This window comes from Phyllostomus discolor, chromosome 3, assembly GCF_004126475.2.
Source record: "Phyllostomus discolor isolate MPI-MPIP mPhyDis1 chromosome 3, mPhyDis1.pri.v3, whole genome shotgun sequence".
NCBI classification, from domain to species: Eukaryota; Metazoa; Chordata; class Mammalia; order Chiroptera; family Phyllostomidae; genus Phyllostomus; species Phyllostomus discolor.
Genome location: NC_040905.2, coordinates 104,445,886 through 104,470,780, shown reverse-complemented (window position 1 = coordinate 104,470,780; position 24,895 = coordinate 104,445,886). Strand labels below are relative to the sequence as shown.

Below are 24,895 nucleotides of genomic sequence, written 5' to 3'. Positions count from 1 at the left end.
TCTATTACAGTTGTCCCAAACCTTTTCCTCCTTTGCCCTGCCTCTACTCAGTCCCCCCCTCATTCTCTCACTTAGTCTCCACCCTGTTGACCATGTCCATGGGCCCATGGGTCTTTTTGGGCCATCTATATGTCCCTCTTGGAGAAGTCTCTATTCTGGTGTTTTAAAACTTAAAAGCCTATTTTTAAATTGGATTGTGTGTTTTTCTGGTGTTGAGTCATATGAGTTCTTCATATATTTTGAGATTAAACCCTGTCCAAAGTATCATTGGCAAATATGTTCTTACATACAGTCAGTTCCCTTTTCATTTTGATGATGCTTTCTTTAGCCATGCAGAAGCTTTTTAATTTGATGTAGTTCATTTAAAAAATTTTTCCTTTATTTCTCTCACCCCAGGGGGATGTATCAGCAAAAATATTGCTACATAGGCTATCTGAAATTTTACTGTCTGTGTTTTCTTCTAGGACTTTTATGGTATCATGACTTATATTAAGTCTCTTATCATCTATTTTGAATCTACTCTGGTGTGCAGTGTGGCCTACTTTAATTTTTTTGCATGTACCAGTCTAGTTCTCCCAACAGCATTTATTGAAGAGACTGTTTTTACTCCATTGTATGCTTGTGCTCCTTTGTCAAATATTAATTGACCATAGAGACATAAGTCTATTTCTGGGCTCTCTATGTCATTCCATTGGTGTATGTGTCTTTTCTTATGCTGGTACCAGAATATTTTGATTACAGTGGCCTTCTAGTAGAGTTTGATATCAGGTATTGTGATTCCTCCTACTTTGTTCTTCTTCCTCAGAATTGATGAGGCTATTCAGGGTCTTTTTTGGTTCCATATAAATTTTTGAAGTACTTTTTCTAGATTTGCAAAATATGCCATTGGTACTTTAATAGGAATTTCATTGAATCTCTAGATTGCTTTGGGTAGTATAGACATTTTAATGATGTAAATTCTTCCAATCCATGAACACAGTATATACTTCCATTTATATATATCTCCCTCAATTTCTTTCTTCAGTGTTCTATAGTTTTTGAGTACAGGTCTATTACATCCTTGGTTAAATTTATTCCTAGGTCCTGTATTTTTCTTGTTTCTATAGTTAATGGTATTTTTATTAGTTTCTCTTTCTGATAATTCATTGTTGGTGTACAAAAATGCCATCAATCTCTGAATATTGACTTCGTATTCTGCTACTCTGCCAAATTTACTTATTAGGTTGAGTAATCTTTTGGTAGAGACTATTTGGTTTTCTATGTACACTATCATGTCATCTGTGAATAATGAGTTTTACTTCTTCCGTTACAATTTGGATGCCTTTTGTTTCTTTTCATTGTCTAATTGCTATGGCTATAATTTCCTGTAATATGTTGAATAAGAGTGGTGAAAGTAGACAGCCTTGTCTTGTTCCTGATCTTGAGAGAAATGCATTTAGTTTTTTTCCCCTTTGAGTATGATATTGGCAGTTGTTTTTTGTCATATATAGCCTTTATTGTGTTGAGCTGTACTCCCTCTATTCCCACTTTGCTAAATGTTTTTTTATCATAAATGGGTGCTGTGCCTTATCAAATGCTTTTTCCACATCTATTGATATCATGTGCTTTTGTTCTTCATTTTGTTTATGTGACATATTACGTTTATTGATTTGTGATTATTATATCATCCTTGCATTTCTGGGAGGAATCCCACATGATTGTAGTATATGATCTTTTTAATGTATTGCTGGATCTGGATTGCCAATATTTTGTTGAGGATTTTGGCATCTGTGTTCATCAGAGATATTGCCCTATAATTTTCTTTCTTCATTGTGTCTTCACCAAGTTTTCGAATTAGGATAATACTGGTCTCGTGAAAAGAGTTTGAGAGGCTTCTCTCTTCTTGAATTTTTTGGAATTGTCTGAGAAGGCTAGGGGTTAGCTCTTCTTTGAATGTTTGATAAAATTCACCTATGAAGCCATTTGGTCCAGGGCCTTTGTGTGCTGGGATTTTTTTGATTATTCCTTCAATTTTGTTAGTTGTTAACAGTCTGTTTAGGCTTTCTGCTTCTTCTTGGTTCAGTTTTGGGAAATTGTGTGTTTCTAGAAATTTATCCATTTTACCCAGGTTGTCTAATTTCTTGGCATATAATTGTTTATAGTAATTTCTTACAATCCTTTGTATTTCTGTGTTATCAGTTGTCAATTCTCCTCTTTTGTTTCTGATTTTATTTTTTGAGTCCTTTCTTTTTTTTTTCTTGATGAGTCTGGTTAAAGGTTTGCCAATTTTGCTTATATTTTCAAAGAAGTAGCTCCTTGGTTTATTGCTTCCTTGTATTGTTTCTTTAGTCTCTGTCAATTAGATGCTATGTCAATTAGTTCTTCTCTGATCTTATTTCCTTTCTTCTGCTTTGGTCTTTGTTGCTGTCCTTCTAGTTCTTTTAATTGTAGGGTTAGGTTGTTTATTTGAGAATTTTTTACCTTCTTTAGGTAGGCCTATTTTGCTATGAACTTCCATCTCAGGACTGCCTTCATTGGGTGGTTGTGTGTTCATTTTCATTTGCTTCTAGATAATTTTTGATTTCTTCCTTGATCTTGTTTTAACCCATTCATTATTTAATAACATGTTAGTCAGACTCCATGTATTTGAATGTTTTTGAATTTTTCCCTTGAGGTTGGTTTCTAGTTTAAAACCATTGTGATCCGAGAAAATCCTTGATATGATTTCCACTTTCTTGAATTTGTTTGGTAATTATCAATTAAGTACATTTTATCTAGAGTGTCATTCAATACCATAATATCTTTGTTTGAAAGATCTATCATTTGTTGACAGGGAGTTGTTAAAATCCACTATGATGATTGTTTATTGGTGGGTTCTCCCCTCTGGCTGGCTGGCTGAGTCATAGCCCCCACTGCCGCATTTTATATGCTGTTGCACAGGTGCTGGCAGAACAAGACAGAACAATCCAGAAAGCAAACCCACACCAGCAAAACTACCCCCAACCACAATAGCAATATCAACAACAAATGAGCAAAGATTAATAAAGATAGAAAGGGAATGAGAATATTATAAGAAAGAGAAAAAAGAATATGCAATATCTACAGAAATGAAAAATCATTTTGAGAGGGCAGAGGGAGGAGAAATAATAAGAGTAAGGAATAGATACCATGGTAAGCAAGGGAAAAAAATAAAATTTCAAGTGAAAAGAAGAAAGGGGAAGAGGAAGGCAAAGTGGAGTAAGAGGAGAAGTACATTATGAAATTTGAAAATAAAAAAATAGTGAACACATAGGAGTAAAATTGAAGAAAAACAAACAATAACCACAATATCAATAACAAATGAGCAAAGATTAATAAATGTGGAAAGAGAATGAGAATATTATAAGAAAGGAATGTGAGATGACTAAAGGAAAGAAAGATTACTGAGGACTTCCGGCAAGATGGAGGAATAGGTAGACGCACTGTACCTCCTCGTACAACTAAGATTAGAAAACCAATAATTTACAACAATAATTTACTATCAGAATAACACCCAGATCCGGCAGAGGATTTATCTGAATGGAAGTCAGGCAGCCAAGAAGTTGAAGTAGACGCGTTCATCCGGACTGGTAGGAGAAGACGAGCCGGGCGGGCGCCGGGCTGCTCGGGCGCGGGGCTGGCTCGGCACGCATGGGTCGGCAGCGTGCCGGAGGTCGGGGGAAGGTTTGGAGCGAAATCGGCGCAAAAGCCATCGGGCGTGTAAGAAGGCAGCGGTGATTCCTGAGTACGCAAGCTGCGGCTGGCAGACCCAGAGGGGCAGCGATTGTGGACCAGGGCAGAGCTCGCAGCCCGGAAGCCCAGACAAGGGTCTGAGTCCAGGGGAACGGAACTACCGCCATTGTTTTCTCCTGCCCCGCTCCCGCTCCCGCCCTGCCCCCACAAATAACGTCACAATCTAGCGACCGGGGTGCCCAGCCCCCCACCGTAACCAGAGCAACCAGACCGGAAAAAAAAAAAAAAGGAGAGACAAGGGAAAAAAAAACAAACAAACCATGTTTTCAACAGAGCAGATCAGTCCCCCAGGACTCATCCTTTTGAGCGACCAAGAATTAGCCAATCTATCAGATGCACAGTTCAAAACACTGGTGATCAGAAAGCTCACGAAACTGGTGGATTTTGGACGAAATTTAGATGAAAGAATGCAGATTACCATAAAACAGATGCAGGAAGACACGCGGAGGAGAGCCAATAGTGAAAGGAAGGAATATGAGTCTCAAAACAATACAGTGGACCAGAAGGAAGATAGAATCAACCAAGCAGGAAAGCATGATGAAATAAGAATTCAAAAAATTGAGGAAAAGATTAAGAGCATCCAAGACACCTTTAAACTTTCCAATATCCGAATTATAGGGGTACCAGAATCGGAAGGGGAAAAGCAACAGATTGAGCACGTATTTGAACAAATAATAAAGGAGAACTTCCCCAACCTGGCAAAGGGAACAGTCTTCCAAGAAATCCAAGAAGCTCAGAGAGCCCCAAAGAAGTTGGACCCAAGAAGAAACACACCAAGGCACATCATAATTACATTAGCCAAGGTAAAAATGAAGGAGAGAATCCTAGAAGCAGCAAGAGGTAAGGGGACAGTCACCTACAAAGGAGTTCCCATCAGACTGTCAGCTGATTTCTCCAAAGAGACCTTACAGGCAAGAAGGGGCTGGAAAGAAATATTCCAAGTCATGAAAGACAAGGACCTACATCCCAGATTGCTCTATCCAGCAAAGCTCTCATTTAGAATGGAAGGGCAGATAAAGTGCTTCTCAGATAAGGTCAAGTTAAAGGAGTTCATCGTCACCAAGCCCTTATTTTATGAAATGCTAAAGGGACTTATCTAAGAAAAGAAGATAAAGAAAAGACATGTATAGTAAAAGGACAGCAAACTCACAAATATCAACAACCACACCTAAAGCAAAACCAAAAGAAACTAAGTAAACAATTAGAACAGGAACAGAACCACAGAAATGGAGGGCACATGGAGGGTTAGCAGCAGGGGGGTGGGAGGAGGAGAGAGAGGGAAAAGGTATAGAGAATAAGTAGCATAGAATGTAGGTTGAAAATAGATAGGGGGAGGGGAAGAATAGTACGGGAAATGTAGAAACTAAAGAACTCATAAGTATGACACATGGACATGTACTAAAGGGGGAAATGTGGGTGGGAGGGGGGTACAGGGTGGAGGGGAGAGAAGGGGGGAAATGGGACAACTGTAATAGCATAATCAATAAAATATATTAAAAAAAAAAAGAAAGATTACTGAGAGGACAGAGGGCAGAGGAATAGTAAGAGTAAGGAATAGAAACATGGTGTAGAAAGGGAGAAATTAAATTTGAAATAAGAATAAGAAAGGGAAGGAAGAAGGCAAAATGGAATAAAGCAAGGGAAGAGTAAAATATGAGATTTGAAATAAAAGTAAAATATAGGAATAAAATTGAAGAAAAAGAAGAATGTTTAAAAGCTATGTGAGAGAAAAAAAATAACTTAAATACTGAAAGAGAACAAGGTAGAATTCAGTGTTTGCTGTTTGTCTTCTTCTGGGTCTGACTCTGGTAATGTCAGATGGTGTCCCTGTCTAGCTCTAGGCCTGGTTGAGGACACCAGTGGTCCACAGTTTGTGGCTATCTCCTTCAGGTTTGGCTGCATCTAGGCTGGTCCTTGCTACTCTGCCTTGTTGGCTTTTTACCAGTATAAAGTCCAGGGTTGGGTCATCTAACATCCAGCGACACTGCCGTTACCACCTCAACCTGCCTCTAGAGGAGCCTTCTGGTACAATTGGGAGGGTGGGATCCCTGGATCTCTCCTGGGAGGTACTGTTCATCTTCAGGGAAGATTGTGGGAGTGTTTCCCTGCCCCTGCACCACATGTCTTGGTCTAATCAAGTATAGTTTCTGAGGAGTTAGCTGTCTATTTCATGTGAGGGGCCAACTTGTGTAAGAGGGTCAGCTCTTTCCTGCCTGGCCTTTGCTGATGGCAGCTCTGTGTGAGAGCCAAGGCTGCTTGGGGCCCTGGATTCCCTTGTTGTGCTAGTTTCTGTACTCTCAGCCCAGCTGGTTTCAGTGAAATAGGGTCTGAGGAACCAACATGTCGAAAAGTGCAGGAAGGTCCCTGCACCTTGGTGTCTCCCTCTCTTTCCCCTGTGGCTGTGCACCCAGCAGGGGGTTCTTGAGCCTGGCCAGACTGTTCTGCAGAGCTTTCCCACTGGACGTGGTGCTTGCATTCCTGCAAGAGGGTCTGCTGGGTACTCTCTTCCCTTTCCAGAGGTTTTTACTCTATGGGAAGAAGGGAACCACCTGGTTGCAAAGAATCTCAGGTGTTCAACTCTTGCCCTTTTAACTACCAGCCCACTGCCCTCATAGGAGACACAGTCTTCCTGAACACTCTGTTCTTTGTAGCCCCCAGCTTGCTAGCCACACTGGGTAGGGGCCCAGCAATCCCTTCGTTGTGCCACTTTCTGAACTCCCTGCCCGGCTGGATTCAGTGGGAACAAACTATGCTTTTAGTCTGGTCTCTTTGCTGGCAGAGCAGCTGTGTGTGGGGTCCCTGCCCAGCCACTCGTCAGCTCTTCTTTTGAAATGTCACTCTGTGGTACCCATACTGTAGTATGGAGTCACTGTCCACTTCTCTGCGCATGCCACCTCCCCAAAAAGCAAAAAGTCTCTTGGTCATGGCTGCCTGCAGCCTGCCTATGCCTCTCACTGACCCAGTTGCAGTCCCTGGTCACTTTAAGCGATGGAGTCCCTCTCTGGCACTCTCCCGGTTGGCTATGCTGCTATGGACATGCTACTTGCTGTGCAGGTATAGCTTGGGTCTCCCAGACTCCATATATCCTTCCAAGTCACTCTTGATTAAGGTTGGGGGGTCCCTATGTGGGACCAGACCCCCCCACTCACCCCAGCAGGGGAGGGAGCTACTAACATTGCAATTTCTACCTGGTCTCTCCTGTGGCTGCAGGTGCCACTCAGGGTGTTTTTCCTTCAACTTATAAAATCTCCTTACTGAACAGTATGAAGCTACTTCCATGGGGGTAGAGACCTAGTCTTTTTTGTTATCCCCTCCATTTCTGTTATATACATAATACCTGATATATAGTCAGTCTCAGGAAATATTTGTTGAATAAATTCCATACTTTCTGCAACAATCTGGTGGGGTCCTCAGTACTCCTGTTATTTAGGTGAGTAAACAGATGCAGAGAGAGACGTCCACCTTGCACACATTTGGCTAGGTTGATATTACTCAGACTGTTAGATTTTTCCTTTGGCAGATGAGGGAATCGAGGGTCAGAGAAACTAGTTCTCTAGTTTATTTGTTCTCTCTGTTATTCTTACCTCTCTGTTCCTATGCCCAAGTACCTCATAGAAATGTTGTGAGGATTAAATGAAATATATGTAAAGCTATATTAGTTATCAGCTATGTAACAAATTAGCCCTCAAATTTAGCAGATTAAAACAACACATTTATTATCTCATAGTTTCTGTGGGTCAAGAATCCAGACATAGCTTAGCTGGATGCCTCTGGCTTATGGTTTCTCATGAGGTTGTAGTCAGGGTGCTGGGTGGAGCTGTGGTGATTTCCAAGCTCCTCCAGGCCTGGGGAGCCTGCTTCTAAGCTCACACACAGCTGCTGGCAGATGTTGGCCCTCACAGCATGGGCCTCTCCACAGGCTGCCCAGGTGTCTGCATGACAGGGCCTCTGGTGATGCTGTAAGGAATGGAGGGGGAGAGAGAAACATGGATTTGTTGTTCAGCCCACTCATGCACTCATTGGTTGCTTCTTGTGTGTGCCCTGACTGGAGATTGAACCTGTAGCCTTGGCATATCAGTACAATGCTCTAACCAACTGAGCTACCTGGCCAGGGCCGAAATACAATGAGTTTTTGTAGTTGACCTGGAAAACTCACTTATTAATTCTTGGAGCTTTTTGTAGAGACTTGGAATTTTTTTATGTCGAACATCATGTCACCTGCCAATAGGGACAGTTCTAGTTTTTTTCTATATTCATCCTTTTTGGGCCTTATTTCACTGGTTAGAGCCTCTAGTACTCTGTTCTGAAAAGAAGTGGAGAAAAGACTTTCTTGATTTTTTCCTCAGTCTTATAGGAAACCATTAAGTCTCTCACCCTAAGAATGGTGTTGATGTAGGGTTTTTTTTTTTTTTTTGTAGCTCTAACCTACTCTAAATATCTTTTTTGTACATTAGTAAAGTGTGTTGATTGAAAATTTAAATAATTTTTCTCCTAATTCTATCATCAGAAACGAATACTATTAACATTGTGGTATATATAATTCCAATGCAAATATATATTAATTAATATATGTAAGGAGTTATACTAAATATACTTTGTTCTCTGCTGCAATCACGGAATGCTATATTATAAATAATGACACAATGCTAATAAACATACATAGTCTTCATGATTTTGACAGCTCTGTAGTTCAGAGCTGTATTCTTTCATAGGTGAATACACCATAATTTGTCTATCCGCTCCTCCCTATATTTATTTTGTAACCAGCTTCTTTCTGATATATTATCCACAATATCCTTACATATATGTTTGAGACTTCTACTCCTTATTTCCTGAGCATAATTTCCTAGAGGTGAAATTGTTTAGTCAAAAAGTATACAGTTCTTCAGACTACTGATTCATATTTCCCAAAGTTCACGTGTGACCAGCCACTTATGTTTATAAGATGTCTGATGATTGCTAGCAGAGACTTGAGGGTAACTCTAGGCAAACTCCTTAACCTTTGAAGAAAGCTTGCCAGTCAGAATCTTGTTCACATTCATAGAAGAGTCGAACCGACCGTGAGATTTTACAGATCTATGCTTATCAGCCCTTGTTTTTCTACTGGAACCTTTCAAGCCTTTACATTTTCTATTTTGTCCATTTCACCTAATTCCCTAAATTTATATGAAGCAATGTGAATACACTCAAATCTCAGGTTTGAGTGTATGTGTCATTTGACTTTCTGGCCCTCAGCTTTCCCATCTGCAAAGTGGGCACAGTAAAACCAACTGTATGAGGTGTTGAGTCAGTGAGACCAAGTGTGTGACAGAGAGGAAGACATGGACATGGAGATGTTTAAGTATGAATTGTGGCCCTGCTTTGTATTAGTGGTGTAAATTTTTTGATAGGCCACTAACGTCTCCGAGCCTCAGTTTCTTCATCTGCAAAATGAGTGTAATAAAAAAATGAGGATGATCATTCTTCCTAGAGTTGCTATGCAGATTAAACAAGAGCATCTCTGCAACACTTTGAAGATCAAGTGCTTCACTCAGAGGCAAATACTCATGTGATATGGATAGAAAAGTCAATTCCCTAGTAACTGTGGGACTCTTCTGAATGAGGTAGAGTATTTACCTGTAGGAGGCCTAGGCACTGAGCAGTTTCTCAGTTCTTAGCTAGCGTGGAGGATGGAAGGTGGAAACATCTGAAATGTACACCTCTGCTACAGTCCACATGGGCAGTACTTTTCCAAGAGAGACTTGTTTCTATTTCACTAATTTTTTTCTATGTACCCCATCTGAAAAAGCTGCCTTTCCCAAGTTGTGGGGTTTGAGGGGTTAAGAGGTGGTCAATGTGCATAAATATTTTGAAGGCACCGAGAAGCCCTGGGGAGGTGTTGGGAGGGGTGTATGTCACCCACATTATTCTTTCCTTAACATTTTTCTTTCAAGCTATTCACTTTGAAAACATTTAAATTTTTTTCCAAAGTATTCTTTGTATCACTGCAGTAAGTGGAAAATTCAATTTTTAAAAAACATACTAGAAGAAATGCTAACATAAAACGGTTTGATATACTCCCTCAAGTGAATTTGGGAATGTATCACACGTGGGAGATTCTGTTTCAGGTCATTCCCTGTGGTCTCCCCAACCCCCTGTTCGTTGAACTGTGGGGAAGTTGGATCCTGCCACTCTTCAGAGTAGAAAGAATTGGACAAGTAGAGAGGCAGCAGAGGTGGGGGTTTCTGCAAGTCTGTCTTCGTGAGGTTAGACCCCCACTGCGGTTTCTTGGGTTACAGAAGACAGTGTCCACATGAGTGAATCTCTACTCCTGCTCCTTGAACTGTGGACTGACATTGTCACCATTACTGAGTAACCGCTGAGGGGGTCCCCACCTCTACCTTCCTCCTCCTTTGAGGCAGATGTGTGAGTTGCAGCTGAAAGACTGAATCCTGGGGGAGACCCCAGCCATTTCAGATAGGTCGTGCAGGGGGAAAAGTACGCTGGCTGTTTCTGGAGCTCCAGCGACTACACTGGGGATGGACGTGGAGAAACTGGTTGAGCCCTGGGATTCCCAAGCAGCCCATTTCATGGAAAGTCTGAGCACTGGCAGTTCCTTTACCGTAACAGCACCCCCAACTTTTCTGGATGGTCTTTCAGATGGAGACTTAATGAAATCACTTCTTTGTTACAAAAAGAGCCAGGTGGCATAGGGTGATCTTCAGCTGAGCCAGGTTCAACCTAGAGCCAGAGTGGAGTAAAATCCTATGACATGGAGAAGGAAAATTGCTCTAGGATGGTGCCAACCATGCCTCTGTTTGGAGGTCCATCCTCACAGGCTCACTCAGTCACATGCTACCAGTGTAGACGGGGCAGAGGAGAAGAGAAGACAAAGGGACAGCTGGCCTCATAGCAGCTTCATCATCTATCAATGAAGTTAAAAATAAAAGCCCTGTGTATATAGCCTTCTGGGCTGTCAGTCTCACTGTCTCATACATGTGCACGTGCATGTAAACACACACACAAGTGTATGGTGGGGAATAGAGTGAAGAGGATAAGAACTCAGACTCTGAAGACAGACTGCCTGGGACTGAGGTGGGTGCTGATGCACCAGAGCCCTGGTCAGGTTTGGTCTTCGCTGCTCACCTTGCCTCTCACCTGTTTAGATTGACAGGCTCCTGGAGAGTGACTTATGCTGGGTTGAAGGGCCCTGCTGGGATGGGCCTCAGCCATTATTGCAATTCTGAGGCCTTTCCCAGTTAGGATGTGCTTAATTAATTGAGTCATCCCATTGTCTCATGAAATGTCAAGTAAAAAGGCATTTTTATTTGATGATCATAACAGAGACTTGTGTAATAAGAATAATGCATTTATATGGTTCTTCTGTTTATAAATTAAAGTCCTGTAAGCTGTTTGCAGATTAGTTGTCTGGAGCCTAGGAATTATTTTTTTGGGTCACTAACATGTTAAGTTTTTAAAAATACCTTTCAATGGGTAAAAAATCTGTAATTTGCTAAAGCTCCCCACCCTCATTCCCTTTTGTACTTATTGTACTCACTGACCTGGCCTGTTGTGGTCATTTAAGTCTGTGTTCCATCTTAAGAGACATGCTGTGGCAGAGGACTGTTGTGAACCAAAGCTAAAATAATGGGTTCGATGGAACCACCCACACACGCAGTGAGCCTGTCAGGGCCCTGGTTTCGCTATTGCACAGTGGCTATGTAAGATGTAATCACTGGGGAGACTGGGCCAAGGGTATATGTGACCAACCTCTTTGCATTATCTTTGCAGCTTCATGTGAATCTACAGTTACTTCAACATGAAAAAAATGGGCTTCATTCTGTCAGGAATGGGGGTGGTCAGGAGCCAGTTGCCTCTTTGGAGTGGCTAGGTGTTTGAGTTTTATTCAGAAGCAGTTCCAGTGACCTGAATGTGTTCATTACCCACAAAATGAAAACAATTTCACTGGTATAAAGTTGGCTGGAATGAATTTATCACTCCCAAAGGTGTCCGACCCAGTGGTTTGATATATTCTTCTTTTTTTATTAAATAAACAAAAAAAAAGATTTTATTTATTTATTTTTAGAGAGAGGGGAAAAGAAGGAGAAAAAAAAAGGGAGAGAAACATCAATATGTGGTGGCCTCTTCTGTGCCCCCCCAACTGGGGACCTGGCCTGTAATCCAGGCATATACCCTGACTGGAAGTCGATCCAGTGACCCTTTGGTTTGCAGGCCCATGCCCAATTCACTGAGGTACACCAGCCAGTACAATGGTTTGATACATTCTTTGTGGCTTCTTATCATTTTGAGAAGCCTTTGTATAAAAAATCTTAGCTTTCATATGTTAGGTCTGATATTTGGAGAGAGTCTTAAGACACTATTAAAAGATTGATCCAAGCCAGAAGAAAAGCAGCCACTTGAAACATTTCATTGCTGGCTGTAGAGCTGAAGATAAATCAGGAAGCCGAGGGTCGGCATGTGTGGTGTGAGCCAGTGAGACAGAGCAGCCAAATGTTGACATGACTCAGCTGTCAGCCGGCCAGAATGAACTTGCCTACTCTCCCTCTTGGGGGATGTTCTGCCATAAACCATTGTTAAAATTATGGCACGTAGAAGTGCATATAAATTTCCTTTTTTCCCTAGTTTCCACATCATATGTGACTTGAATTCACATGTGGAGATTAGACTAGGCTGGGACAAGTGAAAAGACTCTGGCTGAGGGAACCATAAAACAAGCTGTATATCCCTGTATGTTGCGGAATGTTTTTTCTCCTACAAACCTTTTCAGGACTTGTTAGTTGTTTAACTTTGGATGTCTGCTATTCATATCACAGACAAAATGCAGATACTTATAGAAATATCCATGACAGGCTGTCTAGTAGGAGGGAGATAATTAAGGGACTCCTTTGTGCTTTACTCTCTCTAAAGTTTCTGAGATGAATGTAGAGTTCTCAGGTGATGCCTAAGTGTTTGGTGGTGTCTGCAGTTGAAGTTGATGAAGATGATTTTTCTGCCAAAATACAGTTCACAAAAGCAAAATACCAGCAAAGTGTTGTCTTTGTGGGCTGAGATGTAGTCCAGTGCATTGAAAACAGGCGACAGAGCCAGTGGTGGGCAGTCTCAGGTTTTTCCACTGAGGAAATTGTGGTGTATCCATATCAAGGAATGGCATTTCATCCAAAAATAGACCAAGTTAGAAGTTTCTGGTAGTGAGTTGTTCAATGAGACAAACCCAGTTGCAGAAAAATTTATAATATGACTGGTTTTATAAAGTAAATCTGCTTGAGCATATTGGGTTTGTAGTGGCTATGTGAGCATGGTGGAAAGCATAGCATGAGTATACCAGATTTTTACCACTGATTACCAGGGGGAAGGGGGAAGTAGATGGTAAACAAAGGAAAAAACACTTCAAACAAAAATTAAAGGAGTGTGAAAGATGTGTCACCCACAAAAAAATTACATTTAGGAATGTGTGTGTGCCTAGTGAGGGGTATGAGAGAATAGTTATAAAAATGTTGGGTTTACTTCAAAGTGCTGAGTTTTCAACTGATTTTTACATTCCTTCCTAAATGTGTTCTAATTGAGCATTTTGAAGTGAGCACTTTTACTTTTAAACTTATTTATTTATTTTTAAAGATTTTATTTATTTATTTTTAGAGAGGGAAGGGAGGGAGAAAGAGAGAGAGAGGGAAACATCAATGTGCGGTTGCTGGGGGCCTTGGCCTGCAACCCAGGCATGTGCCCTGACTGGGAATCGAACCTGCGACACTTTGGTTCGCAGCCCGTGCTCAATCCACTGGGCTACATCAGCCAGGGCTTAAATTTATTTTTATAAAAATAAAATATACCCAATCTTAAAGCTCTTTTCATTGTGTGTAAATATTCTAGCAGGGTCACAGGCACTCAGGCCTAAGCATGTTGTGGGGAGGAGCAGAAGCAGTAATGTGGAAGAGACACTTTTCTCTGGGGTATCTGGTGACAAATCCAGTCCAAATCCTAGAGGAGACAGAGAAAAGCTCTTCTGAGCCTTGGAGGCCAAGAGACCTGTGTTTGGGTCCTGGCAGCGTGTCTCACTTGTACTGTGGTTGGAGACCTAACCCATGCCCCATTGCTCTCCTACACAACAGGGAGACTACTATAGTGTCATTGGGCCTGGCACATCAGAGGCACTCAATAAACATTTTTCTACTGAATGAAGAATGAATAAATGAATGAATGCATGCTTGATTCATTGAGGTCACATATGTAAAGTCTGAGCTATGTTGTAGGTACTCAACAAATGGTAGTTTTCTTCCCTCAATCCTCATGTTCTTTTCCTTAACCAGTGCACCTAGGGAGCAAATTCAGTGGTGTGGGGTCTTGTTGCAGCCTGAGTGCCATGTTTCACGGTTCAGTCTTACATGGGGGTGGGGGTGGACTTGGTCAGCTGCTTCTCCTCTTTGTGCCTCAACTCTAAAATGGATGTTGTGATAATACCTTGGAAGGATTAAATGAGATACCCAAAGACTTCACATGATGCCTGGCAAAAAGTGAATATCCACTACATTTAGTGGCTAATAAACATGTTAGGAGTATTCCCCAGGTTGAATACACAGTACTTGGTATGTGCTTCTGTAAATGGAGAGTATATTACAGAGTGCCTGGACACAGAATAGGTACCTAAAAGACTGATAGATTTAGATATCCTGAGCATAGCATATGCCAGCATCCTGATTTCATTGGCGCTGGAACAAGTTAGATTATTTCCATCATGAAAGATCATTCATGAAAGAACATCATGAAGTCATTCTGCAAATGTGCCTTTGCTAATGTTGTCTTTTCCAGCAAAGACCTTGAAAACAGAGAATGTATTATTTTATTTTATTTTAAAATATTTTTATTGATTATGCTATTACAGTTTTCTCAATTTTCTCCCTTTATCCCCCCTCCACCCTGCCCCCCAACCTTCCAGCATTCCCCTCCCTTAGTTCATGTCCATAGGTTGTACATATAAGTTCTTTGAGACCTCTATTTCCTATACCATTTTTTGTCTTTCCCTGTCTATTTTATGCCTATTAATTATGCTTCTTCTTCCCTGTACCTCCCCCCCCATTCCTCCCTCCCCGCTCCCCACTGAACTCCCTCTGTGTGATCTCCATTTCTCTGATTCTGTTCCTGTTCTGGCTGTTTGCTTAGTTTTTGTTTTCATTGTTTTTCTTCTCTTTTAGGTTCATTTGTTGATAGTTATGAGTTTGTTGTCATTTTACTGTTCATATTTTTTATCTTCTTTTTTCTTAGATAAGTCCCTTTAACATTTCATATAGTAAGGGCTTGGTAATGATGAACTCTTTTAACCTGACCTTATCTGGGAGGCACTTTATCTGCCCTTCCATTCTAAATGAAAGCTTTGCTGGGTAGAGCAATCTTGGATGTAGGTCCTTGCCTTTCATGACTTGGAATACTTCTTTCCAGCCCCTTCTTGCTGTAAGGTTTCTTTTGAGAAATTAGCTGACAGCCTTATGGTAACTCCTTTGTAGGTATCTGTCTCCTTATCTCTTGCTGCTCTTAGGATTCTCTCTTTATATTTACTCTTGGGTAACATAATGATAATGTGCCTTGGTGTGTTTCTCTTTGGGTTCAACTTTTTTTGGACTCTCTGGGTTTCCTGGACTTCATGGAAGTCTATTTCCTTTGCCAGATTGGGGAAGTGTTCCATCATTATTTGTTCAAATAAGTTTTCAATTTCTTGCTGTTGTTCTTCTCTTTCTGGCACCCCTATAATTTGGGATATTGGAATGTTTCATGTTGTCCCAGAGATTCCTCAGCCTCTCTCCATTTTTTTTGGATCCTTGTTTCTTTGTTCTGATCCAGTTGGGTGTTTATTTCTTCCTTTTTTCCAAATCATTGCTTTGAATCCTGGTTTCCTTCTTGTCACTGTTGGTTCCCTGAATATTTTGCTTTATTTCATTTTGGGTATCTTTCATTTGTTGTTTAATTTTTCAACCAAGCTCGATCAGCTCTGTGAGCATTTTGAATGCCAGGGCTTTAAATTCTCCATCAGTTAGGTTGGCAATGTCCTCATCGCTTAGTTCTGAGGTTTTGCTGTGTTCTTTCATTTGGGCCATATTTCTTTGTCTTGGCACACTGGTGTGGTTGTTCTCTTGACTTTTTCTTTAATTACTTGGTTATCCGAGTTCCATGCAGTTTGATTTTCTGGTGCTTCTGGTTGTTTATTGATTTTAGATTGGTTGTTATCCTCCTTTTGGTTGTGAGAGGAAGTGAAGGGTTTCTACATATGCCTCTGTCTTGGCCGGAACTCTCCCAGAGAATGTATTATTATTTATAAGACGAATATTGTGTGTTTTTCTTTGCACCCCCTCCCTCCACCTTCGGTCTAAATTGCCAATTTTAAAAAATAATTTTTTAACATTCTTGTACCTGCAGGGAAAATGAGGTGCTCAAAGTCCAGCTGAAGAAATATGTAGGAGCTGTCCAGATGCTGAAAAGAGAAGGTCAAACAGCTGAAGGTGAGGGGGAGACAAGCCCGGGTGGGGAAGGGGCCAAGTCTTTGCATCTTTATCACCCCTGTGCCTGGCACATAGTAGACATGCAATGTGTGACAAGTGCATATGCAGATGAATTAGAAAAGCAGGATTCTGGAAAATTAATTAGATGGAAAATCCTGCTGTGTATTCTAGCTAAACTAATATTGTAAGGCTTACTTGCTAGATTAGTAGCAACAGTCATATCAGTTTGTATACTTAAGGGATTTCATGTCTAGAGTGTTGAGACACCTTGCAGCATGAGTAAGTTACATTAGGCCAAGGGTGAAAGCATCAGAATGCAGAAGTGGTGGAGAATCCAAGCTCTGGGCTTAGGATGACCAGGTTCTAGCTCCAGCTCTGGTGAAGTTTCTTTGTCTCTCTGTACCTCCTTTTCTCATCTGTACAACAGGGTTTGTTGACAGGGTTTGTTGACAGTGCCTACCTCATAAGGCAATCCATATAGACAGTGTAATGCCAGCCATAGAGTAAGTACTGAGTAAATTTTAGCTGTTACTAGTATTATTAATCAGAAATACAAGTAGATAGAAAAATGATCACTTGAAAAGATCTCACAAAATGAGATGGTGATCTGTGCTTCCTCTCTCTGCAGTCTGGCTGAAGTTTGACTATCATGAATCTATTGAAATGTTTCTGAGGTCAGCCTGTAGAAAGCATATTTAACTTTGGCTAAAGTATCTTGCAGCCTTCAGCCAACTGACCATTGTAAGATTTTCTTAAACAGAAATGAACTCCTGGATTTGTGGACATTTTAACAAAGGGGTGGGCAGTCTGTGCTCACAGGCCTTGGGAGTCAGCCACACCTGGATTTGAATTTAGGCTTGCCCACTATAACTTGCCCTTTTGGAGTTATTTTGTCATCTGTGAGCATAAATATCACATCAATGTCATGAGGCCATTGAAGATATTTGCCAAAACAATGCAAAGCTTCCAGTATGGCATCTGGCATATTCTAGGTGCTCAGTACATGCTAGTTATTTTTCTTGTGATAGAGGGGTGCAGGATTGGAATCTGTATGGCTCGCATAGTATTGTCATAAAGACTTGAATTTTCTTTGATGCTTTTATATTTCTTATTGTCTCAGTTTGATCAGATTCAACATATTGATGATTCTTACAAAGTAACATGTCTCACTTCATTCATGATTGGTCTATATCTGTTACCAGTCTGGGGGTAATCATTGCAGAGTTAATGATTAATTATGGTTTCCTCTATGGGGTCATCACCCTTTTCATACAGATATTACAATTATGGCCCCAAATTAATTTCACTATGTGGAGTTATGTATATATTGGTCTTCCAACTTTTCCCTCCTCATGTTTGTTTCCCTAGCACCTGGCTTTTGTAGTCATTCATTCTATTACTTACATGTTTCAAATGGATAGTATTTGTCTAGCCCCTACCCTTTCCAAACAAGTTCAAGTCTATTCTCATTTGATTCAGTAACTCTGTGATGAGTATGTCCTTTTCCTCCATTTAGAAAAAGCTTGTTATTGGAGGCCCAGGAGAGCTTGTGAGGCTTGCACATGTATCTGGAGGGGAAATGAACTTGGGTCATTTTCTCTAAATCTCTGGTTCTTTGCTTATATAGTTCTTTTTTTAAAATTATTTATTTATTTTTTAGAGTGGGGAAGGGAAGGAGAGAGGGAGGGAAACATCAATGTGTGGTTGCCTCTTATGTACCCCCCATCAGGGATCCAGCCCACAACCCAGGCATGTGCACCAACTGGGAATCAAACCAATGACCCCGTGGTTTGCAGGCCAGCACTCAATCCACTGGGCCACACTAGCCAGGGCACTTACATAATTTTTGGCTAGTGTGCAGAGGACACTAAAGTTTAGTGTGCAAAGGAATTGCCTGGGGAACATATTAAATACACCTTTTCTCAAAGCAGAAGACAATTCCTATTCTTAGGGCTTCCTTCAGTGGATCTAGATGGGGCTCCAGATTTTCACCTGTAGGTATGTGACCCTAATGCACATGACCTGTGGACCACACCACTACCTTTTGAGAAATCTGTATTCTGTCTGTATAGAACTTTGATTTGGTACAGTAAGAAAATTAAGCCTAGGGAAAATAGAAGCACCACCAGACTTGCTTTTGCTTTAACCCTATAAAATACATTTCTGAGTAGCAGTATTTATGGAGTGACTCCCTCCAAATGGGTACCTGGAACCTACAGTGTGCCCAATGGTTTCTCATGGCAGCCTAGTTCCCTTTCCTAAGACTCAGCCTAAATGTTCTGCAGCAAAGCTAGGAAGGAGCCTTTTCAGGGCAAAGTTGAGATGATGCTTAAATGGATTAGAGCAGAGGTAATTAAGCTACCTAGTATAGCAGCGGTGCCTTGGTACTCTGTTTCTTACCATGTAATTTACGACTGGCTGCCTTATCTGTGAGTCATCCTTCAGTGGAGGGTTTTGTACTGATGCCCTGTTGTTGCCTGTTGAGGTCCTGCACTTCACTTCTCTCACTCCACGAATGTTAGTGAGCACCAGCTCAGTCCTGGCTACCATGAAGCAGCTTCATCAAAAGGCACTCTTTCAAAAGTTGTACTCGGTCCCTTTAAAAGCTTTTACTTAATTTTCAGGTGATGTCACATATTACTCAAAGAAATTGAGGCTTTGCTCTTAAAAACAATTGAACATGTGCCCCTGACCAGGCCACAGTGCCTTAGCATGCCCTGGCCAGGCTGTGGTGGTTTGGTGTCTAGGGAGTTGAAGGAGCAGGGGCAGGGAGAGGATGGAGAGAGAGGGAGTCCTTTCTGATCTATAATTTCCTTAGCTTCTGATGTCAAAGGCGTAGACATAGAGATGAGCACTAGCTCCCAGATTTCCAGGTGGGAATTCAGAATGTGTTTTCCACATTATAAGCCTTTTATTTTAAGGATATAGAGCTTTTTTAAAATCTCTTGGCAACAAATTGTTTATGAAACTATGAGCTCATTGTTGGAGAAAAGAGTAAAAAGTCATTTAAATTGAAGTCAAATGCCTTTAGGGTTGAATACATTGCTGAGAGCTATATTGTGATCTTTACTGTCATTATTACATTGTTGCGGGAAAGTGCACCCAGGATAAAAACAAAACAAAAAAACCCCAAAACCTAAAATGGATTTCTAGACTAGATTGTTGATAACCTCTAATTTTATAAATATCAATGTCAAATTCCCACCCTCTCCCTTTTTCACAAGAGTATAGTCCCTCTGGGAAAGTCATGATTTAATCAGCAATACATGGAGTAGAGCTTTGTGTGGCCTCATCGAGTCATTGAAAGATTCCCCTGCCCTGCAGTGTTATCCAGAGGTGAGGTAGATTTTTCACCACTCAAGTGCTCTTGTTCCTTGGTAAGTTCAGAAGATTTTCCAGGAGCTTATGCCTCCAATTGCATTTTTGGATCTTTCTTGTCCTGGAGCTGCGCTCTCCTGTCCCTCCAGCATTAGAGCTGTGGCATAAGGCCCATCATGTCCAGGAGGAACTGGCTTGGCAGTTAAACTTCTGTTGTAACTCTTATGGGACATTTGATTCTTTCTTTTGTTAAAGAACTTGGACAACCTTTCTCCCTGCACCCATCTATCCTCATCCCAGGGAGCCAGTGTAGGGCAGCTTCACTCACAGAGGGTGAGCAGGAGACCACTCTCCAAATTCATGTTTTCTCCTCAGGCTTATTGCTGAAGTTTGAAACAAGATGTGTGGCCAGTTGGCTTCTTGCCTGGAGAGGCCTCCTTGCAGCTCAGTGAGAGGCCTGGGGAGTAGGTGAACCCCCTAGCCTCAGATACCTGATGGGTTGTATTAGCAAGCCTGGCTCATTCTCTTAGGAGTGGATTTATGTTAGCTAAGCACACAGAGTGATGTCCAATCAGGAGAGTGGTTTATTCATAGTTAATGAGAAACAGAACCATTGGGTAGATCAGAAGGTCCACATCTGATGTTCAAGCATATCATTCCTCCGTGCTGATCACTCTAGGGATCTGGATTCTCACCTGATGGCTGCTTATTGTGTCAGAGAAGGGGAAACTAGTTGGGTGTGTGTCCTGTGTTCAGTGGCTTGATATGTCCATTATTTGGAGAGGGAAAGGTCTTTAGGCCTGGAAAAACCCTCATTTGGAGAGACAATGTCAACTTCAACTTCTGGCTTATCCCATAACCCTTCTCTTATTTTTAGCTTGTGGTTCACCAGAGTTCTGAGGAGTGCTAGTTCCATTGGGTGTTGGTTGATTTGGACACAGAGAATGCAGTTCTTATGTGTGATACTTACATATTTTGTACTTACCTCAAAACCAAGCAGTCAGCAAATAACTTTGTTTTAATTTAGAGATTTTAATTAATTATGGCTCTCCTCTCCCACCCCCAAGTTTTCTATAACACATAGATGCAGGAGCCAGAGAAATAATGAGAAAAGATAACATTTTTTGACTGACATTTGATTGGAAACTCCAGGTTGGCCAGTAGCCAGAGTCACACTCCCCAATAATACACTATCACCCAGGTAAACCCAGAGATCCTTCTTATGAGGGATTGTTGGATGTGCAGAATTCCCTTACCCAGTGGGGACCAAGCAGGGAAAGAGTCTGTGGGGCTGTGTCACTGTGAAATTCATCAACTCTACCAAATGGAGATCTCACCCATCAAGTAGGAGGTTGGAAGTGAGACTGAGGTCATAACTATGGTGGAAGTGTCCTCATAGCAACATGGCCCCCAGATGGAGGCCCTTCACGAGGAGCTGTGATGGCTGCAGCCACTGAGATGCCTGCTGAGGGAGGTCCTAGGGCAGCAGGGCCAGGGCAGGAGTGTGGTTCAGTGAGTAGACACCTCTTCCATGGCAGCTCTCTGGAGAAGGCTATGTCAACAGGAGGGAGGCTTGTCCCCCTGTATCTGTGTGTTGTTTTCCAAGGGCGTCACTGCATCCTAGTCCCTGCATACGCCCCCATGAAAACAATGGTAATGGCCAAAACATTTAGGAAAAACTATGCATTCCCACATTTTTTTGCATGGGCATTAGAGGATGAATGACTTCTGTGATAAAAACATTGAAAACTTCCCTCGGCAACAGACTTAGAGTTCATGTGACCTTTCTGTGACTTAGTTTCTTCCTCCATAAAACAGGAATTGTAACAGTACCTTCCTCATAAGGTTTGGGGAAGATGAGATACATTAATAGATATGGAAATCACTTAGAAAATGTCTTGTATATAGTAGCCACTCAGTAAATGTTGGAATTGCTTATTACCACTTTTATTATTTTACTTTACCTTTGAATCATCATAAACATCATCATAGCCCCTTTGAATCATCATAAAGTTAGGATTAAAATAGTATGTACTTCATAGGTGGTTGTCTTCAGGATTAACTATTAAGCGATGTAATTCAGATAACAGACACGCTTGGATTAGAGTCTGGGATCTAGAAATGCTGTGGTAGACAGTATAATGATCTCCCATAGATGTCTACGCCCTACTCCCTGGAATCTGTTAATATACCACCTTACATGGCAAAAGAGACTTTTCAGATATGATTGAGTTAAGGATCTTGGGATGGGGAGGTTATCTTGGTTTATCCAGATAACTCCAGTGTAATCACACGGACCCTTACAAGAGGTAGGCAGGAGGGTCAGAGAGGGAGGAGATATGACAACAGAAGCAGAGGCTGGAGTGCTGTAGTTGGAAGATGAAGGAGAGGGCCACAAGCCAAGGAATGTGGGCATCCTTTAAAAAATGGAAAAGACAAGGAAATGGGTCCTCCCCTGGAGCCTCTAGAAGGAACACAATTCTGCTGACACTTGATTTTAGCTTGTAAGACCTATTTGGGACTTCGGACCTACTAAGCTATAATTTGTTTGTTAGTTTGTTTTAAGCCACTAAATTTGTGGCAATTTGTTGTGGCAGCAATAGGAAGCTAATATAAATATTTAGTTGAGGTATTGATTTTATCATTAATGGACTTGAAGGTTTTTTTCATCATCAACTTACGGAACTTGTGGTGGGAGGTTGATATTTTGAAGGTTGGATTTTATGGTCAGAGGTTGTCTGGTTGACAAACTTGGGACCCCAGGGGAGAGCATAACATTTGATTTGTAGCCACACCTGGGACAGTAAAGCTCCCTGCTCACCCCTCCCCCACTTTTGCATGGTATGCTTGTCTTGTCAAGCAAGGGAAGTTCTTGCCCCAGTCCACACTTCTCTCACCCCAGGGTCGCCAGTACCAGTCCTGGTGGATGAATCTTATCACCAGCCTTCTCTGGACATTGTGGGTGAAGCCTCCAGAGCTGTATGGTTGTGACCCCACTGTCTAGTGGACCCTTGGTATTACTTTTTGGGTATAGTCTTGTTTTCATGTGTAGCTGGGAGGCTGGTTTCTCTGAATGTCTAATGGGAGACATTCTTAAGGTCTTTCATGCTCAACAGAACCTCACTAGGTGTTGGGCTTCTCCTGAGTACTCCTGAAGAGCATTTGCCTGTGAATCAGAGCTTGCTTTCTGTACTATGGAAGATATTTTCCTGCTCAGGGCAGCCAAGCTTGGCATTCCAGAAAGACATGGGTCTGCCCTTGTCACATGGCTTGGGTTGACTTCCCCGTTTGCCTGTATATAATGGGCATCTGTGTCCTCCATAGTGTCAGGTCCCACTCACTCCAGTTTTCATATGACCAGCATCTTCACACAGTGTCAGACCTGTGACAGAGGTGGAGCTCCACCCTCTGTCCTGTACTTGACCTTAGCCACCCAGCTCTACCTGGGACTCAGGGCTCTAGTAGGCTATCAGTAAGAATTCTTTCTTTCTGTTGGGCCCAGAAGGCTGAGACCACTGGAGTTATTTTGTCTCCATGTGGAGGTTGGGGATGAGGCCATCACACAGAGAGAGGAGCTGAGCTGAAAGGCAGAGGAACTGGGCTATGATCAGGTCCTTTGAGCTCTTGAATTCAGCTGTGCCTGAAGTGATGATAGTCCAACTCTGAACTTCTTGTTAATAAGAAAACAATTGCACCAACCCCTCTTCCCCTATTTCCCAGCTTGAGTTGAAGTTTGAAAGCTCATATGGTCCATGACAAACTATTATCTCTTTACTGGATGTGGAGTCCATCCTCTTCCTCGTGAAGGGTGTTATTTCTCTGGAGTGAGCTGCTGTGTCGGGAGGCTCTTCTTTTTACCCTCTGTCTTACCAGGTACTCTCCACTGTCATCATCTGTCCTGGCCATCACAGTCCTATTTCGTAGTGATGCGTTTTAAGGCTGTAGGCTCTTGTCAACATCCCCATTTAATTAATCTGCCATAGGCTCAGGGACAGAGGAAGAAGAAAAGGCCTGTTGCTAGTGGCAGTCACAGTAGTTGGGAGGTATATTGGGAAGGACTTGACAGATGAGGGAGGCTTGGGAGCAGTTTTTTAAAAGTTTACTCTAAGAAACAAAAGAAGTAAAAGAAGAAGTAAAAGAAACCAGAAAGTCATAAACCTCTCTTGTGTGTCGTGTCTCTGACTGCATGTGGCATGCTCACTGATCTCCTGTTCCATGCTGAGTGCACTTTGTGCTCTCAGTTAGGAGTCTCAGTGTCCCTGGGCTCCCAGGAAATAGGGCTGAATGGTTAAGAAGCCTGATTCTGTGGAGATAGTTGGTCATGGGTAAGAGGATTCCTAGGGCTACATTGTTTCAGCCTCAATCATGTAGGCTTTGGACTATCTCCTCTTACATGGTCTCATGTTCTTCCCCCAAGTGTGCACAGAGGCAAAGACATCTTTGTTTGAGGCAGGCTTCTTGTAAAGAAAGGGAGCTTATGACTATACATGGTCTGACCAGCAGGTATCCAGTCATGCAATATGAAAAACAGAGACATTTATTGAAGAAGATACAAGATACAAGAAACATTGTACACAGTAAATGGTACCTCAGTCCCCTTCAAGGTAGGCACCTTGGGACCTCACACAGTTCTCCCAATCACCATCAGCTGCACTGTCATAGTTTCCTGACTCGCATCAACGGTCTGAAATATCTTCCCTCTCAAAGGTCATTTTAGTTTTGGGAAAAGCCAGAAGTTGCAGGGCACCCAATCTGGGCTGTAGTGGGGTTGAGTCACCTGGGTGATTTGATGTTTCACCAAAAACTCTGCACGAGATGCGATACATGAGAGGGCATATTGTTTTGGTGAAGTTGCCCATAGCTGCGGCCTTCTGAATCATCCAAATAGTTTCCACGGAGGAATGTTCAAGCTTAACACGAAATCTGATGCAGATTTGTTGCTCTACTCACTCAGTTAGTTTGTGTGTGATTGCTACACAATGTATGTGCCCATTCAACAAACAGCATCTACCACCCCCACTGACTAGCACAGTGAAGTTTCCATTGTTCACACATGCATTTCAAGTCCACTCTCCTTGACTGCCAGGTTACATCGATGTTACACAAACCTTTCTTGTTATATTAACAATGGCTGGAGTTTTTCCCGAGAGACCTCATATGTATGTTTTCCTTTCTGGTTCTAGTGGGTTAAACATGTTACCTCATGAAAAGATAAATCAGATCCCATCACCCTGCTGTTTAAAACCCAGTGCAGACTTTTTAATGATGGCCTTCGAGGGCTTGATGTGATCTGACTCTTCCCCGTGTTCTAACCCCATCTCCTACCACCTCCCCACTTGCTC

The 24,895-nt window shown here is 41.8% G+C and overlaps 1 protein-coding gene across 4 annotated transcripts in view; it reads left to right on the top strand.

Annotated features, from left to right (window-relative positions):
- Window positions 1-24,895, top strand: part of SNX29 (sorting nexin 29) — a 574,556-nt gene that overhangs the window by 218,621 nt on the left and 331,040 nt on the right. For all 4 annotated transcript variants that reach the window (XR_004902062.1, XM_028512599.2, XM_036020920.1 and 1 more), the window contains one exon: window positions 16,153-16,235. Coding sequence is in view for 3 of the 4 variants with exons in the window: in XM_028512599.2 (XP_028368400.1) it covers window positions 16,153-16,235 (83 nt within the window). In the remaining variant the exon portion in view is untranslated. The remainder of the gene's footprint in view (window positions 1-16,152; window positions 16,236-24,895) is intronic.